This window comes from Geotrypetes seraphini, chromosome 1, assembly GCF_902459505.1.
Source record: "Geotrypetes seraphini chromosome 1, aGeoSer1.1, whole genome shotgun sequence".
In the NCBI taxonomy this organism is placed as follows: domain Eukaryota; kingdom Metazoa; phylum Chordata; class Amphibia; order Gymnophiona; family Dermophiidae; genus Geotrypetes; species Geotrypetes seraphini.
This window is the reverse complement of record NC_047084.1, coordinates 145,157,693-145,177,430: the sequence shown is the minus strand read 5'-3', so window position 1 is coordinate 145,177,430 and position 19,738 is coordinate 145,157,693. Positions and strand designations below refer to the sequence as shown.

Here is a 19,738-nt window from a genome sequence, read left to right as displayed (position 1 = left end):
CCATCCCTAACAGAACTGGAAGTAAACTCAACCAAGTACCCAGAGTTCCCTCAAAATCCTGGGAATACAACTAGACAGATGCTGCACTATGCAAACACAAATCCATAAAATCATCCAAAAAGCATTCTTCACAATGCGAAATCTGAGAAAAATAAGAAAATTCTTTAATAAAGACCAATTCAGGATCATTGTCCAATCCCTCGTGCTAAGTATGGTAGACTACTGCAACAGCCTTTACCTACCTTGCCCAATCAACACAATAAAAAAACTACAGACCGTCCAGAACACAGCCCTCAGACTCATATACTCACTCAGCAAATACGACCACATTACCAAAGCATACATAGAATCTCACTGGCTACCAATAAAAGCAAGAATACAATTCAAACTCTAATGTCTCCTATTCAAAGTAACCCACGGCGCAGCACCCAGCTACCTAAACAACCGTTTTCACTACTATCTCTTATCCAGAAGAAGGAGAACACAGAACATTTTCACCTACCCTCCTCTCAATGGTACTCGACGTAAGAAACTTTATGACAACCTACTAGGAACACAGGCAGCTAATATTGACTCCGACATCTCAAAATTACTGATCGAAATTACAGACATAAAAGAATTCCGAAAAGAAATAAAAACACTACTGTTCAAAAAATATCTCCCATCAATCTAAACCGCCACCTAATGAGTTCCCAACCAATTCCATTGGGAATAGAATCTCTTTATCCAACCCAAACTAAACACCCCTACTGTCCATATCATCAACATTAATTAACCAACATCATGCAATCATCAAAACAATAAATACACCTCCACTTATAGGCAAATGATGCTACTCTCCATCCGAAGAAACTTGACTCAGCTCATGTAACATCTTTTTTAATCTAGAATATATTGTAATTCTTATTCTCCACCAGTTGTAAATTGACTCAGTTGCTATGTAACATCTCCTGTGATATTGAATGTACTGTAATTCTTCACTATTACCTGTAATTAACACTCCTCCTGTAATGTAATTCTACTGGAAATGCCCAGATATCTTCTTTATTGTAATCCGTGGCTATGTTACATCTGCTGCGATATTGAATGTATTGTAACTCTTCACTGTTACTTGTAATCTATTCTTCTCCTGTAATGTAATTCTACTGGAAATGCCCAGATATCATCTTTATTGTAATCCGCCTAGAACCGCAAGGCACAGGCGGAATAGAAATCCCTAATGTAATGTAATGTAATGTACAATGAATTGTAGGAGAGGAGACCATGGTTGTCAAGGCCACCAAGGTGCTATGAGAATCATGGTAGCATTTTCTTGTCAAAGTTTTGAGTAGAGTCTTCCCAAATACAGGTATTGGAGAGAAAAGCACAGAGAAACCTGTCCCTCCAGTTGAGAAGGAAAGCATCAGAGCACAAATCGGGTGTGTAGAATCTAGAGCAGAAGACTGGAAGCTTGCAACTGTGGGGAGAAGCAAAGAGATCCACTTCTGGGATTCCCCAATTTGCAAAGATCTGACGCAAGATGGTTGTGCTGTCATTACTCATGTGGTTGCAGGAGTCTGCTCAATTTGTCGGCTAGGACATTCTGTTTTCCTGCTAGGTAGACTGTTTTCAGGAAAATGTTACAAGGAATAGCTATCACTTCTTGGCAAAGAGAATAAGATCTTGTGCCTCCTTGTTTGTTCATATAGTAAATAGATACTTGGTTGTTTCCTCAAATAAGTACTACTTGATTGAGAAGATGATCCTGGAAGCTCAAAAAAGACTGATGTAGAGAGTTTTCTAGTGAAGACTCCAGCTGCCCTGAGTATGGAAGTCATCAAGACAGGCTCCCCACCTTACCACAGAAGCATCTGTTGTTAATAGATTTTGATGCAGTGGGGTATGGGAAAAGAGGCCTCAGGAGAGACTGGCTGGTAATAGCCACCACAGAAGGGACTGACAAAATTCTGAGGTTACTTGTATCTGTTGGGACAGCGTTCCGGTGGACTGAGACCATTGCATCGAGAGAGTCACTGAGGCTGCCTGAGATGTAGGTAGGCGAATCAAGTTACTTGTACTATAGATGCCATATGACCCAGCATGCACATCATTTGATATTTTGACAGGTCTGTATTAGAGTGTCTAGTCTTTTTTAAGAAAGGCACAAGCCTAAATTGTGTCTAGAAGTGCTCCAATTAACTCTAGAGTTTGAGTGGGTTGTAAGTGGGATGTCTTGTAACTGACTGCAAAACCAAAAAGATCGAGAAGACATACAGATGAATTCATGGTTAGGCGAGCTGTTTGAGGTGTCGGGACTTTGATCAACAAGTTGTCCAGATAAGGGGACACATGGAAGCCAGAAGCTTGGAGTGTTGCAGTCACTACCACTAAACATTTCATGAGCACACTGGGTGCTGACGTAGACCAAATGGAAGCACCTCATATTGGAAGTGGCATATCCCCACTCAAAAATCGAAGATACTTCCTATGGGCTGGGAGAATGGGAATGTGTGTAGTCCTCTTTTGAGATCCAAAGAGCAAAGCCAGTCATCTTTGTCCAATAGTGGTAATAGGGTTCCCAAAGAGAACATTCAAAATTTCTCCTTCACTAGGTATTTGTTGAGAGCTCGGAGGTCCAGAATGGGATAGACACCTCTGGTCTTTGATACGAGGAAATACTTTGAGCAGAACCCTCAACCCCTCTCCTGCAGGGGAACTTGTTCTATGGCATTAAGCTGGAGGAGGGCCTGGTGAAGGAGGGTCTTTTGATGGAAGTTGAAACAGGACTCTCTTGGAGGATGGTTTGGAGGTCTCAATATCTGAAGGACCCAGTGATCTGATGTTATCATAGACCAGCAATGGTAATAGTGGATGATTCAACCTCCTATGGGTAAAGTATGAGGAAGAGATTGTGAAATACTGGCTAGGCTCTGTAAGACAAAGTCAAAGACTGTTGATGTTTGGACTACAGTTGTGATTGACTCCGAGTCCTCTGTTATCTTGGACACATCTTTGAGTAGGTGCTCAAGATGACATGGTAGGCTGGTTGTATCTACGTTTGGAATAATAGGAGGACCATCTGGAAGTGTTGGAATATTTCCAGGATGACTGAGGTCAGGATGACTTATTAAATGATAAAGTAGTCATACAATAGAAACATAGAAATAGACGGCAGATAAGGGCCATGGCCCATCTAGTCTGCCCACCCCAATGACCCTCCCCTACCTTTCTCTGTGAATAGATCCCACGTGTCTATCCCATTTGGCCTTAAAATCAGGCACACTGCTGGCCTCAATAACCTGAAGTGGAAGACTATTCCAGCGATCAACCACCCTTTCAGTGAAAAAGAATTTCCTGGTGTCCCCGTGCAGTTTCCCGCCTCTGATTTTCCACGGATGCCCCCTTGTTCCGCGGGACCCTTGAAAAAGAAGATATCTTCTTCCACCTCGATGTGGCCCATGAGATACTTGAATGTCTCGATCAAGTCACCCCTCTCTCTGCGTTCCTCGAGTGAGTACAGCTGCAACTTATCCAGCCGTTCCTCATACGCTTTTTAATTTTCTAAGTTGCCTCCTCTATATGATCTCTGAAAAGATCATCTTCCATACAGGGAATTATTTGAGAGACGATCTTGAACGCTGGCAACCAGGTCAGAGATTCTAAACCAGGCCTGCCTACACATGGCAATTGACACTGCAGATGTTTGAGATATGATGTCAAAGGCATCAAAGGTGGACTGCACCATATATGTCCTGATCTCTAAAAGGTCATTGGCAAGATGCTGGAAAGAGTTTAGATTTTTGAAAGGCATATATTGCTCACAAAATGGCATCTTTTGTATGAAAGATTTCAGGTAGAATGTCAAAGAAATTGTATGGAGCCATTGGGATTGAGAGTAGTGCTGCTCTGTTTTTAAATAAAGCCTCTTTCATCAAATTGTGTAGAATTAGTTTTACATAATCTTTAGACCACTCTTTGTAGTCTAGAGCCTCCATTAGTTCTGCTCAGGTCTCTGTTTCTGACTCCATACTAATAGGCAAAGCCTCTCCCATTTGTCTAATAAAAGATAGACTTTCAGGAGGAGACCTTCCAGGAGGAGGTGGAGGAAATGGATCAGATGATATACCATAAGACTCCTCTGCAGAAAGCTCTTGATAGTGATGTGGTGTCCAAGAATGGTCCCTAAATGAAGACTCTGGGCAGGACTTGGACTGGACTGAGGCTGGATGCACTAGAGCTGGTGTTCGCACAGCATCTCAGCAAGCTCTTTCTCCAACAGCTCTTAAAACCGATTTTGCAGAGATGGTGCCGGTACCGATGTTACATGTGGTACAGAAGGTGCAGACATCGACAGGTGTTAAGGCGTTGGTGACCTCGATGTCAAGGTACGTCTCAGAGGAGACAACAACTGTAGCGATGGCGATCTAGACTTGGTGCTTTGAGTTCTCTGATGGGATCGATGCCTGGGATGAAGCTGACATATGACTAGGGAGGGACAGGTGTTTGTGACTCTTAGCCTTTTTATGAACTTTCCCCTGAGGAAGGCAGCACCAATGAATGTGTCGCATGGATTTGGCTGAAACCAAAACTGAACTGCCCAGGAACAGCCCCCTCCTAGAACCAAGAACCTCAGCTAGGCTCCCCCCAAGAACCACAGGAAGGTCCACCCCCACCCTCAACCTGACATACCGTAATGTTGGTGGTCTAAAGGAGCCAGGAGTGGTTCTCCAGTTGAACCTACCCATGCTGACACCATTGACAGGATCTCTGTGGGATGTCCCAGCAGTCATTTTGAGACTGGAACTGGTGTGTGCAGGAGTATTAGGGAGAGAGGAAGTAGGGACTATGAGTTGCACAATACAGTTTTGGTTTCATCAGAAAATGCACTGCCATTTCCTGCCCAAACTGAAATTTGGTTGGCCTCTATCCCTGGAGTATACATATATTCAGGCCTTCACTCAGTCTGTCTCACTCATACCCTCTATGCCCACAGCCCTCACTCTGTTTCTCTCATGTCCCTCTCCAGTAGGGCCAAAAGAGAGGATGTGACTCTGCCCACACCACCCATAGCTCCGTCCACACTCCACCTATTTCCTTGGTTCCCCTTCCCATCTTCTGTACCCTTTTAGTGCTTCTCTCTCTCCCCCTTCCTCCAACTCTTTTCCCCCTTTTCCTTCCTTTTAGTGTTTCTCTCTTTCCAACACCCCCCCCCCCCACGGGTGCCCCTATCTCTCCTTCCAATCTTCTCTCCTGCTGGTTTTGTCTCTCTCCTCCCTTTCTGCATTTTCCTACTCCATGCTCTTTTCGCCAGCACTCTCTCCTTTCCATAATGCTTCTCCAGCCCCCTCCCTCTCTCCATGCTGTTTCTCCAGTACCCCCATGCTGTTTCTCCCCTCCTCCAACACTGCTTCCCCTCACAACCTTTCTAGCTCCTGATACTCCCAACTACCTCCTCCCTGGGCCTGGCTGATGTAACTGAATCTTCAGGCAGCTAGTAGCAGCAGCAGCGAGGTAAGCCTGTTACCAGCCTGCCCCGGAAGCCGCCTCTCTGCAGCGACTCTCTGCTCCCGCATACGCAGGACTTGCATAGAGACGGCTTCCAGGGCAGGTCGGTGAGAGCAGGCTTACCTCACTACTGCTGCCGGCTGCCCGAAGATTTAATTACAGCAGCCATGCCCGGGAAGGAGGTAGGTAGGGGAGTCAAGAGAGCCAGCTAAACCCAAACAGACTCCCCCATTTTAAAAAAAACTGTCTGGGTAACCATACAGTCCTCAAAAAGAGAGGACATATCTGGGTTTTCCTGGATGTCTGGTAAACCTACTCTCCACCCTTCTCCCAGTCTCTCTTGAAGCGCCCCTCTTCACTATGCTCTCTGGCTCTTGCTTTGATATTCATAGCACTGTCTCAGACTGCTTCTCTCAGCCCTGCATGTTCGGGCTCTGTATATACTTGAGCTGCATAGTGCAGAAAGTTAGGAAAGTCTCATGGTTTCAAGTCCCATTGAGACTTCCTGAACCCCTTGCACCATGCGGCTTCAGTATATGCCAAAAAAAAAAAAAAAAAAAAAAGCTTTGTTCATATTCTTTTAAAATGAATTTTCCCCATGTTTGAAGCCTTTTTTTCATGTTCATTTCACTTATTCTCTTTCTATGCAAGAACTTAAAAATGCATGCAGTTGATTGTATACACATTAAATCATAAGCACATTTGCATACTTTAACATTTTAAATGCTCAAACAAACCAAATACACATTCCTATCAAATTACTCTTATACCTAACCCTACATTTCTAGGCAAGTTACAACATACCATATTAAGCTAGAGAAGCTTTTTCCACACAGGTTCTATCAGTTGAGGTCACCCAGAAGTACCTTTGGTGAAATGGCCTTAATCTTAGCTCTCCAAACCTACTTTTCACTACTGTACTAGCCACCAGTATTTAATTTATCCTACCAATCTACATACCCTGTAACCCTCAAGGTCCCTCATCTGAATCTGTAGCAGAGACAGGTCCCTTAGGATCTGAAGATTATCTTTGTCCCATTTCAGTGCATTTCTGTAGCATTTGATTGCTTCATCATACTTCTTATCTGACCTCTGGAGAAGGCCATAGACATGCCAGCCTGGAAATTTGTGTTAAGGATACCATGACAACTGAAGGAAAATGAAAAAGAAAAATCTCAACACAACAGTATCCAAAGGCCCACAAAGCTAGAGATTTCCTTTAGTTTCACAGAGTGCAATATCCAATTTAATTTAAATTAATATGAAGTCAAAGGTTTTCAGAATTCAATAAACTAGATCACACACACAATAAATGATCTATCAATACTAAAGGGCTGCTGAAAACTTACTACTAATCATTTCTATAGTGCTGCTAGATGTACACAGTGATGTACATTAAAATATTCAAGAGAGTCCCTACTCTGTAGAGCTTACAATCTAGTTGTATCGGCTAAGAAAAGTCTGTAGTCAGTTAGGGAGCTTCTTAGGCAGGCATGAGTGCTTTACAAGCGAGTGGGGTTAGGAGTTAAAATCAACCTCGAAGTGGGCTTTTAGCCTGGATTTGAATACTGACAGGGATGATCTTGACATAATGACTCAGGTAGTTTGTTCCAGGCATGTGGTATAGCAAGAGAGAAGGAGCATAATTTAGAGTTCGTAGTAGAGATGAAGAATACAAATAAAAGGAGCTTGCCCAATGAATGGAATTTGCTTGGGGAACATAGGGAAAAAGAGGAGTGATACTGAGGAGCTGCAGAGTGAATACACCTCTAAGTCTGTATGCAGAAATGGATAGGGAGCCAATGAAATGACTTGAGGAGATGGGTGATTCTACTCTGGCGGAATATAAGTCATGCAGCAGAATTTTGAATGGATTGAAGGAAAAAAAATGGTTACACGGGAGACCCGTGAGTTGTAGTATAGTCGAGAGGAAGTTTCACCAGGAAGTAGAATAATAGGCACAGCCAGAGGTGATTGAATAAAGAATATATTATAGAAATAGGCTTACAGACAAGCAATATTTATAAGCATTACAATTAAGCAGAGCAGAGCAGTTTCCCTGCCTTACAGAGTAGAGAAAGAAGTGTGAAGTTTCAGGGAAAGGCAGAGCGAGAGAGAAAGAGAGCCAAGACCCCTCTCCTCCACAGATTGATAGATAGATTGATAGCTCGATAGAAAAAGAGATAGATTGATAGAGCAGAGAGCAGGCTTTTATACCTTGGAATCTTATTCTGAATAAAGAAATTATTGTATGTCCCAGTATCTTTCTGTTTAGAACTTGCAAACTGTTTGAAACAATGGTTAATTTAATTGCTAAGGAGGGTGTGATACTTGCAAGCATGGTGATGGGATTAGCCTCTGGCTTCTTTGTTCCATGCACCTGGACCCATTGTCCTAAGCACCCTCTTAATCAGACATTAACACCTTTTAGCTAGTCATGATTCAATCAAGGTTACTTGAAACATATCAGGGATACTTAAAACAGTCTTCCTGCCCTCAGGGTCTATCTGCATTCCCATGCCAAAGTCAGATTGATATAATTTCCCATAGGCCTTCGCTGACATAAGTAATGCCAACTGAAAATGCTGAATGGTAGCGATAGCTAGGCTGACAGTGATAAGGGTGAGAATAAGGATTTTGTTAGTCTGCTCAAAGAGGAAGGGTCAAATTTTGGTAATATTAGAGAGAGAGAGAAGACGACAGGTTTTGGTGGTCTGTTGGATTTGTGCAGAGAAATAGAGAATAGTCAAAGATGACCATGAGGTTGCGAACTGACAAGACAGAGAGGATGAGAGTGTGTTATTCATCGATATAGAGAATGGGGAGGAGAGGAGAGGTGGGTTTAGGTGGAAGGATAAATAGCTCAGTCTTAGTCATGTTCAGTTTTTTTTTAAATATTTTATTTATAACATTTTACAATATTACCAAGCATATACATCTTTTACAGAAAAGTGAGATCAAACTACATATTAAACTATAATTCCAAAATTAATATTTGCTACAAGGAAATACCAATCTAGCTGTTCTCACACTAGTCTCAATATTATTGGATCCATTATTAAGAGCAGAACTTATATACTACAAATTAATTAAGCAAGAAAAATCCTTGTCTAACTAAAGTGCGGGGAACTAATTTCTCATAGGCGTTATTACGTTGTTATTCCTTTTTCAAGACGTTTCATTGAGAGAAAACTAATCAATTGAGATGGCTCTGTAAATATATATTTCAATGATAAATATCTAACTACACATTTACATGGATATCTCAAGAAAAAACTACCCCCTATTTGAGTCACTCCAGGTTTTAAAATTAAAAATTATTTCCTTCTTTTTTGAGTCTCTCTGGAGACATCAGGGAAAATCTGAATATGTTGCCCCAGGAAGTCTTTAGACCTATTTTTAAAGAAAAGCTTTAATATCCAATCCTTGTCTGGAGCCAAAGCCACAGACAACAAGAGAGTAGCTGGAACCGCCAACTCTCTATCTGATTGTTCCAATATTGCTGAAATGTCCAATGACCTCTCCCGGGGTTCCTCCATGTTTTCTTCTTTGAATTGGGGCTTAGCAGGTAAGTAATACACTCTTGTAAGAGGAGGTAAGGAATTTTCAGGAATTTCCAAAATTTCCATAAAATATCTTTTCACCATTTCTCTGGGAGAAGTTGACAGGATCTTTGGAAAGTTTATAAATCTCAAATTATTTATTCGACCATTATTCTCCTGCATTTCCAACTTCTTCCTGAGTAATATATTATCTTTTACCAACATATCTTGATTTTGTTTTAATAACATTAACTCCTTATTTGTATCTTGTGACTCTGTTTTAAATTGTAACATATCCTGCTTTAAAACTTTTATTTCTTCCTTTTGTTCTTTTAATTCTTTATCCAGACTTTTTATTTGAGGATTTAAGGAATTTCCCAAATTCACCACCAAGTCCCATAATGCTTCGAGTGTGACTGTAGGAGGTTTTGTAGGTGAGAAAAGTTGTAATGGTGTAGTAACTAAATGTTCTGAAATTAGCTTTACCTCAGTGACGTCTTGTATTCCCCCAACTTCTGTTGTCCCGGTCACAAGTCCTGGCAGAGAGATCATTCCTCTCTGCGTTGTCATATTCAGCGAGCTCTCCATACTAGCCTCTGTGGACAAAGAGAAACCCACCTCCTCAGGTGGATTCTGGTCCCTTGGAGAGCTTGCAGCTTGTGGCGTCGGTTGAAGGGGTGGCGTCCTAACATCGGGACTAAGAGTGACATCATGCTCAGGGGCACCCACCGCACCGCTCTCCGGCTGTGTCCCCAACGAGCTAGAACCCGACCCTTCTTGTTCCCGTTGTAGGCGTCGGAGAAAATCATCAATAGTAACCGCTGGGGTTAAGGATCGCCGGGAGGCTCCTCCGGTATTCCTTCCCCGTCTTTTCGGCATTGTTAAAATAAGAAAAATTCCAACGACGTCCTCACTGCAGCAGACATAGGATAAACTTCTTGGGTCCAATAATAGGAAGCAGGATCCAAGCTGGATCTATGTACCCCTAATGAAGGTTACCCACTATGGGCTCCTGGGCTCCACGTGGCTCCTAAGGGGTTCCCAAGGGGCCTTGCGTGCCCCTTAGGGCACGCCCCTTCGGCCACGCCCTGCGGCCGCGCGGCTGCGGCCACAACCACAGCAGCGGCTGCCTTTAGCGATGTTGGAGACGGACCCAGTGACGTCAGGGGTCCGTCTCTGCGAATGCCTTTCTGCGCCGCCCAGCAGGAAGAGAAGCCGCCGCTGTGGAATCCAGGACCAGCCACGGGTCACCCCACAACTCTCCTCCAGCCGGTAACTGCTCCAGTCATGTTCAGTTTTAAGTGGAAGTGGGACATCCAGTCAGCTATGTCAGACAGGCAGGCTGAGACTCAGAACTGGATTCCAGTAGAGATTTCAGGTATGGAGAGGCAGATCTAGGAGTAATCAGGGATTCAAGAAAAAGGTTGGATAAATTCCTGCTGGAACAGAACATACCCAAGTAAGGCTAGACTAAGATAGGGCACTGGTCTTTGACCTAAGAGCCACCGCATGAGCGGACTGCTGGGCACAATGGACTACTGGTCTGACCCAGCAGCGGCAAACCATATGTTCTTATAGAGGTGATATTGAAAACTATGAGAGCAGATCAGGGCACCAAGGGAATGAGTATAGATGGAGAAAAGAAAAGATCCCAGGCCAGAGCCTTAGGGTACACCGACTGATAGTGGGATAGTAGTGGTTGAGGAGGATCCACCACTGCATACACTAAAGGTGTGATGTGAGCAAGAAGAATAGAAGCAAGAAAGAACAGAGTACTGAAATCCAAGTGAGGGCAGCGTATCAAGAAGGTGGTGGCATACAGTGTCAAAAATAGCAGAGAACTTGAGAAGGATGAAGATAGAAACCTTTGGATCTTGCCAGAAACAGGTCACTGGAAACTTCAGCAAGAGCAGTTTCCATGGATTGCAGAGGGTGAAAACCTGATTAGAGTGGGTCAAGAATAGCTAGGAATGAAAAAATGTCAGGACAACAGCGGTAAACAGCACATTCTAGTAGATGAGGTAATAGTTGGAAGGGCAGGTAGACTAGTGGGGAGGGGTTTCAGTGGTGGTATAATTACAGCATGTTTGAAAGCATCAGGGACAGTTGCAGTGGACAGTGATAGATGGAAAAGGATGACAGTGGGAGAGATACTGCTGAGTAGAAGGATGGGAATTGGATCAGAGGAGCAGATAGTGAGAAAATGAGCAATTTCCTCATCAGTGATTTCAGAAAAGGAATAAGACAAACATGATTGAATCTAGTACTTTTGGAATGGAAAGACCGATTCATCCTGTCCTGGGAGTGGGGGGGGGGGGGGAGAACATCACTAGATATCTCCAAGTCTTACACAAATTTATGGGAGGGTTGTTTTGTTGGATTTCTTTTTAAATAAAGGTGAAAAAGGTTATGATTATACAACTGATGGATTTTGTTGAATCTGCTAAAATTTTAAATCTCCAATTATCATGATTTTGATCAGGACAGAGTTGTGGTAAGCTTTTGGCTGCCTTTCTTAGGGCCTGTTTTACAAAGCCATTAACGGCCCCGAAGTTTATAGAGATTTAAAGGGCTTTGGGGCTGTTGCTGCGCGGCTTTGTAAAACAGGCCCTTAATGAAGTCCATAGTATTTTCAATGGTGGCCAAATAGCTTTAGCTGCATCTTTAGATTTGACTACAGAATGATAGGGCCAAATTTTTCCCCATCCCTGCAGGAACTCAATTTCCCCGCCCCGTCCCTGTGAGTTTTGTCGCTGTCCCTGTCCCATTCCTGTAAGCTCTACCTTAACCACACAAGCCTCGGACACTTATGATTTTAAAGTGTTTGAGGCTTGTGCAGATGAGGATAGAGCTTGCAGGAATGAGGCAGGGACAGGAAAAGAACTCGTGGGGACGGGAAAATGAGTTCCCATGGGAACAGAGAAGGAAAAATTATGTTCTTATCTGTTAATTTTCTTTCCTTTAGACGCAGCAGATGAATCCAGAGACCAATGGGATAGCATACATCTACCAACAGGCGGAGATAGAGAAACTGATTAACAGGTTGTCCTATTGGCTGGCACTCCTTCTGTATCTCCAGTATAGCTCCTTGCCCAAGCATCCATAACCATCAATAGGCATAGCATGTAAAAAAATACACCTTCTTTCCCATAACAAATCTCAAAAGGCAATAATACAGAATATAACCATCAATAATAACAAACTTTGAAAGTTGCAAAAGAAAAAACCGACAGACAATATCCAGAAAGGGTGGGGCTCTGGATTCATCTACTGTGTCTAAAGGAAAGAAAATTAATAGGTAAGAACATAATTTTTCCTTCCTTAGCAACTGCAGCAGATGAATCCAGAGACCAATGAGATGTAGCAAAGCAATCCTCAATCTGGTTGGGAAGCAAACGCAGCCTCCGCAACAACCGAAGCACTAAACGCATCCACCGCATGCACACCCACATCCAACTGGTAATGCTGAGATAAAGCACTCTCGGAAGACCAAGTAGCTGCGACAGAAAACTCCTCCAAGGAAAAAACCTCTGGACCGAGTCCAAGAAGTAGCCATCGCTCTGGTGGAATGGTCATGAAGTTATTTCGCCAACCGCTTCCCTGCCATCAAGCAAGTGTAAATAATGTCCTCCTTGACCCATCGAGCAATGGAGGCTTTGGACGCTGCCATACGTTTGAAGCGTCCCTTGAAGAATATAAAAAGGTGATTAAACAACTAAAAGTCGTTAGAAACCTAGCTCACGGAGAACACTACGCACTTTCAAAACATGCAGTGAATAAAAGCACGGCTCCCCATTTCTCCTCCCAGGAAGAAGGAAGGAAAAGCAAGTGTATCATAAAAGAAAGGATTATTCAGCAATTGACTTATTTGAATAAAAGAAAGGATGACACCTCCTTAGAAAGAAATTGTGGTACCGTCCGAACTGACACCCCAGATTTTGTAAAATCAGAAATAGGAATCCCCGCCGAACAAGGCCTACAACTCAGAAAACCGCCGAGCTGAAGCCATGGCCACAAGAAACCCCGTGTTCAATGGCACAGCCCTTCAGAGTCTCAAAAGACAAAAATGAAATGAAGCCTTCGGTAAATTGCAAAGAAGTACCTTAAGACTGTACTCCAGACAGGGATTTCTAAGAGGTGTACGAATATACCGTACTCCGTTTAGGAACTGAACTACATGAAGCTGAGAAGTAAGCGAAGAGCAATATACCTAGCCCTTGTAATAAGCTAAGAATGGCACTTGAAGCTGAAGGGAATTGAACGCTAAGCCCTTGGCAATACACTTGTGCCAAAAAAGAACTCTGGAAGGATGAAAATGTTGAGAAGCACCCAAGAAAGGAAAAACCTCCAAAAGGAAGCAGAAGCCACAGGTGAAGACGTCTGTATCGCCTGGATAAGAGAAGAAACAACCTGCTTCGCATAACCCTTACACATCAGCCATGACTTTTCAAAAGCTAGGTCATAATACCAAAGTAGTACAAATATCAATGTTGATCAGACCCTAGGTGAGCAAATCCGGAGATACCAGGAAACTCAACAGTCCGGCTGTCGAAAGACTCATCAGATCCGCATAGCAAGAATGGTGCAGCCAATCCAAAGAATACTGTGCCCTAAAAGCGAGCTTGAGATGGCAAATCCAAGCCATCATCAACCAGGGGAAAACACTGAAAAAAGAGAAACCAGAGGCGAGAAAGAAGCCACGCTGCTACCCCCTCTGACTCCCACTCCCTATGTCTGCCGAAGAAGCTAGGAAGCTTAGAATTTCGAGACAAGGCCATGAGGTCTAGTTCCAGGAGATCTCACTTCCATAAAAAGAGCTGGAATGCCCGAGCCAAAATTCTCAATATCCAGGATGTAGAAGATGTCACTATTACTAACATTTACACTTTCTAGAGTGTACACAGCGCTGTACACTGTAACATACAATAAATGGGCTATGCTCAGATTTCGCGGAGAGAAAGTCTAACCAAACTCTTTTCCTGACTCATAAAATGATCTGCCAACAGAAGAGTAAGATGAGGGTCCACCCATTGAAGTAGAACCACAACTTTACCCGCCAACTAAGTACATCACCTACTGCCCAGGCTGTAGAGAAATACCCCCATCATAATACTGACTGAAAAGACCTTCAGCATCATTCCGGAAGAATGGTCTGAATCTCCAGAAAGGTAGCCTGACCATGCTCCAGAGTAGAAGAATGAACAAGTACTGATTCACCTTTTAAGACCAGACTCCTGGAGCTGAGGATGGAAGGCACCGAGCCCCCCAACCCGACAGCCTGGGATGTTTGCTGACCATGAGCTAGTCCAGCAAAGACCAAGGCATGCCTTTGAAAAGAGAAATCTCGCTGAGCCACCAAATTATACAGAGCGATGCATGAGGAGCCTACCAAATAATTGGAGCCCTGAGATACCGGGAACCACCGGAACAAAAGCGACTGCTGTAGCGTTATAATGGGAAAGCAAGCCGAAGTTCCCAGTGGAGTCAGCAACATGGATCCTATAGATTACGACAAATTAGATCCATCTCAAAATTTCTGAATGCACAATCTTTAAACATTCTTATCCACTCATTAGTCATATCAAAAATAGATTATTGTAATTCTCTTTTTAGAGGTATTGCATTAAATGAAATTAAACGTTTACAAATTATACAGAATGTCTCTATAAAACTTATTACTAAATCTAAAAAATTTGATCATGTCACTCCCCTACTAGAAAAGGCACATTGGCTCCCTGTCATCCATAGAATAACTTATAAAATCTGTTTACTTACATTTAAAACACTACTATATAAGACACCTGCTTTTATTCATAAACTTTTAATACCTTACCATCCAACTAGAACATTAAGATCTATTGATCAAAATTTATTAACAATACCTTCATTGAAATTGATTAATACAAGACGTCAATTTATATTTTCCGTAACAGCCCCTCAAACCTGGAATGCTCTTCCAATTTTTATACGGAACGATCAAGATTTGGTAAAATTTAAATCACTATTAAAAACATTTCTTTTTAATGACGCTTTTAACTCCTGAATTTTTATTTATTGTTTCTCCTAATGTGTTTTCCTATGTTTACTCTTTTATATAACGAATGTATTTCATTACCCTATTTTTACCCAATGTTGTATAATAAGTTTTAACCTTTTTAAGCACTGTGATTCCCAACAGTTTGTTTTGCTTGTTTGTTTGTTTGTTCTCTTTTAATTAAATTTGATTTGTATATCGCTTTGAATTAGAGAAAGCGATTAATCAAGAATAAATAATAAACTTGAAACTTGAAACCTGTACAGAATCCCATACTCTTGGTCATGGTGACTGAAGAAGAATGCAAACCTGAGACTGTGACCCTATTGCCGATTCGGAGTCCATAGTGAAAATGTAAATATTCTCCCAGTTTTTCTGCAGAAATGTGTAACCCTGAGAAACTAATTCAGCAGAATGGGATCCAGCCTACCCAATGCCCCCGTCTTGGGTACCATGCAGTAAGTGGAACAACGTCCCTTAGTTCCTGAAGAACTACAATAACTGCCCTGAGGACCAGTAACACTTAAAAGGGAAACACAAAACATAGAGACTCCAAGAACGAACTGGAAACCTGAGGAGGATGCAAAGTTGCAAGCATCCTGAAAAATGTTCACAGCCCCCTGACCTGATATTATAGCGTCTTCCCCCTCATGAGAAAGCCTGAAGAGTCATTGGAAGAAGTCAAGATCCCCTCAGAATGAAGTGCAGAAGGTCAGGAAACGGCAGGATGAGAACTGTAGGATCTGTAAGAAGAAAGAAATTCTCCTAGGAAAAATCAAGTTTCGCAATGTAAAGAGGAGTATACTGGAACCATGAAAACAGTACTAACTCCATGCAATGTGAGCGAAATACGGATGTCCTTTAAAGTGAATACGTACTAGACGCAATCAAGATGCTGCATCTACCGCCCCGTGGAAAACAGCAGCATCCTAACAGGTATCAGACAAAGCTCACATCGCTAATGAGGGATGAGGTTAACAGCCACATAGCGCGTGCTCCTCCGCGGGTTTGATAGAATAGGTAACTGGCTCCTGGTTAGAAGGAGCTGTACAGCCTTTCTTGTCTGGTCACGGGGTCCGTCTAGTATGTGCCATGAGAAAATGGCGACAGGAGAAACCAGCGTGATAAGCATGGAAAGCTGAAGTTCAGGCCTCCTGAGAAATAGAGAAAGAGAGTCCTGGCCGCAGGAAGATGCAAAGTGTCATTATGCCCATAGAGACAGCCAAAACTTGGAAACTGTTTGTACTACCTTTAGGCATATATATCCTATGTCACTACCAGACACACAGCAGCACAGAGGCCCAAATAAGAAGGACAGTTACCAACAGACAAAGGCTCAATCTGCAGGGACCCCAAGAGAGACAATGAGATACCCGTGTGAAATACAGGGCACTATCTTACTGCTGATCTTACTGTGCCGTGATTTGCCATGTCGACCCAGTCCGGAGACTGGGGGACCTAGCACAGGTCAGAGTCTTTCTGGTAATCCCCTTGAGTGCTAACCCCAGAGTCCGATTAAACTAGCAGCTTCCTTCAAGTGAATACAGCAGGAACACAGACATAGACATATAAATCTGCCCAAGCTTATCCCAAAGCTGGTGAAACATGTACAACTTGTCTGAACCGGAAAGGAGATAAGCCGCAGCATACCCTGACCAAAGTCAGCTGGAAATAAACTACTGGAATGCTGCAGCTCTCCCGCCATCGCCGGAGACCCAAGCGCTCCTGATTCTCGCCGACATGTGGCTGCTGCATCAACGCTCCTAGAAACAGTCGGATTCAAGCCCTGCAAAATTTACCCTGATGCGGCTTGCATAGAAAGAAAATCAGACTCAGGGAATAACTAGAACAGTGCGGTGCTTCCCACAGCGCCAGAAAAAACATGTCCCATCTCATGCGCTCTGCTATAAACCGGCACCTGCACAATCAGCTGCACATGGCCGCGACAAACACTGATGAAAGAGAGCCTCGGAATAAACAGGACTACTACTGCTGCACTGAAACCCAACAAGGAGAACAAGTGCGAGCATGAAATCGTACCACTACTGCTGCGCTGTAACCAACAAGGAAACCAAGCGCGTGCATGCAAACGGCGGGAAAGTCCCGCCTCCCTCAACGGATTTCTAGTCATAAAACTTAGCCTCAATAAAATATCAATTCCTTAAACGTACGTTGACCGAACCCACAGTACTAAGACTCCCAAACAGAACCTGAAGTTCAAACAACAGTAAAAAAACGCATATATACTCACAAGCTTGTTGTTAGGGCCGGTTGAAGCCAGTAAGAGCTGGTTGTGCAGCACTAACAGGACAGAATGTAACAACTGTTGTCTCCTCTTTTTTTTTTTTTTTTTAACAGAGAAGGGAAAGAAGAAAGAAAAAAAAAAAAAAAAGAGACCCAGTCAGACCCTCTATCACTGGAGGGTGGGTGAGGCAGGGACCTGGGAGGGCCCAGGTGTAACCCCCTAAAGCCAGCACCGTTCAGCCGGACACCCCTGTCTCACTGAAGAGAAACCTCAACAGGAGACTAAAATTGCCATCTCACTGAAGAGAAACCTCAACAGGAGAAATAGAATGGCAGTCTCACTGAAGAGAAACCTCAACAGGAGAAAATAATTTTCCAGTCACAGCCAGAATTCAGGAGCTAGTTGAATAGCAACCATCACCTGCTGGGAGATAGAGCATACTGAAAATACAGGAGGAGTGCCACCCAATAGGACCACCTGTTAATCAGTTTCTCTATCTCCGCCTGCTGGTAGATGTGTGCTATCCCATTGGTCTCTGGATTCATCTGCTGCTGTTGCTAAGGAAAAATTTGTTCTCATGACATTCTCTATATTTGGCCTTTGCATTTGACTTGGGTGAGCATCATCAGCTCCTCTGGACTTAACTGAGATCAGTATGTTTTGGTGACAGTTTGAAGTAGTTCAGTTCATTTTTTTCAGATCACTCCTTTGCTGTCTCTCCGTAGCCAATTGGTATCTAATATTTATCAACTAACTTGTGGGGGGGGGGGGTCACAGAGCTCAGATGTTTCTCCTATTTAAATTTTTTTCTAACTGCTTTTGCTACTTACTTTTACAGGACTACTACACATACTAGTGCTGTACACAAAAATGTAAGAGACCCTGCCCAACAGAGCTTACAATCTATTCAATACAAATAGGACAAATAAAGGATTAGGACAGGCTTTGACAAATTTTCTTAGGATCTAGGAGCCAAGACTTGGAACAATGTCCATTGGTGATAGTTATAAAGGAATTTGGAATTAGTGTTTATATAGATGTAGATGGTGTGCTACTGGTGGTTAGTATTTTACCTTTGACCTTACTTTAGATCTTATTATGAGGGTGTGTCAAAAAGTAACAGCAAATTGACAGCATTTCATGAAACGAACGCCACTGGCATTTCAAACTCCTGTGCAGGGAGTGCTGACACTGCCCAAAGATGGCATGGAGTGATGAATCGGTAGGCACCATATACAAAATGGTGTCGCCCTTAGTTGCTTGCACAGTAGAGGAGCAGCAAGCAGTCATTTTTGTGGTCAGAGGGTATTGAACCTCGTGAAATTCATAGAAGAATGCTGTAACAGTATGGAGATGTATGAATTGGTAGGAGAAGACTGTATATAAGTGGGCAGATGCGTTTAAAAAAGGGCAAACATCAGTCCCTGATGAGGAACACACTGCTCATCCCAGCACAGCCATTACTGATGAGAAAGTGGGTGGTGCTGACATCATTATTTATGAAAATAGGCACATTTCTTTAGACGTTCTGACCAGGGAAGTAGATGTCAGTATCAGATTCGTACATACCACTGTTTCGGAGGTTCTCAAGTATAGCAAGTTATGTGCAAGGTGGGTGCCCAGGATGCTGACTGATGAGCACAAGATGATTCATGTGCAGACTTCCACAGCCTTTTTAGTGTGGTATAACAATGAAGGAGAAGGCTTCCTGGTACGTAAAATTACAGGGGCCAAAACCTGGGTGCATCACTGTGAGCCTGAAAGCAAGCAGTCTTCACAATAGTGTCACATTAGTGTTACACATCTTCTCCAGTCTCAAAATATTCAATTTGCTGTTACTTTTTGAAATGCCCTCGTATATTGCAGAATTGTCATGAAGGAGTTTCAAGAGGCTAGTAAGATCATCCCGCATCAACCATAAAAGGCAGGTCAAAGTTTAATTGATTGGATGCTTACAAAGTTTCTTTGGGGTGAGAAGAAGGCTAGGTTTTGTCTAAATTTACTATCCTGCGGATTCAGACAGGGAGGATTAGCATTGCCTCCATTGGATCTTTATGGTAAGGTTTGTCATATGCACAGTGTTGGTAATTAAATAAAGTACAGAATAACTTTTTTAAAAAATTATTATTAATTCAGTAAAGGTTTCACCAAATTTTATTACTTTTATTTAGTTTAAAAGTAAAATGGAAAAGCGGAAGAGAGATGTAAATGACAATTTCTCAATAAGCCAAATAAAACAGCAAAACTGGGAGCAGGAGCTTGCTATTGTAAATCTCATCACACAAACGGTAGATCATCTCATCTTAAATTTTGCTGATTAGTGAATATAGGCTATTGGTGTTACAAGTGTAGACCATTATTGAGATGGCTTGGGGAAATCCATTGCTTATTCCTAGGATAAGCAGCTTAAAATCTGTTTTACTACTTCGGATC

General features: G+C 42.7%; 1 protein-coding gene across 3 annotated transcripts in view; it reads right to left on the bottom strand.

Annotated features, from left to right (window-relative positions):
* Nucleotides 1-19,738, bottom strand: part of NAA15 (N-alpha-acetyltransferase 15, NatA auxiliary subunit) — a 243,517-nt gene that overhangs the window by 152,638 nt on the left and 71,141 nt on the right. For 2 of the 3 annotated variants that reach the window (XR_004538932.1, XM_033939428.1), the window contains exon 4: nt 6,445-6,602. The exons of the other annotated variant lie outside the window; for it this stretch is intronic. Coding sequence is in view for 1 of the 2 variants with exons in the window: in XM_033939428.1 (XP_033795319.1) it covers nt 6,445-6,602 (158 nt within the window). In the remaining variant the exon portion in view is untranslated. The remainder of the gene's footprint in view (nt 1-6,444; nt 6,603-19,738) is intronic. 3 annotated transcript variants of the gene reach the window in all.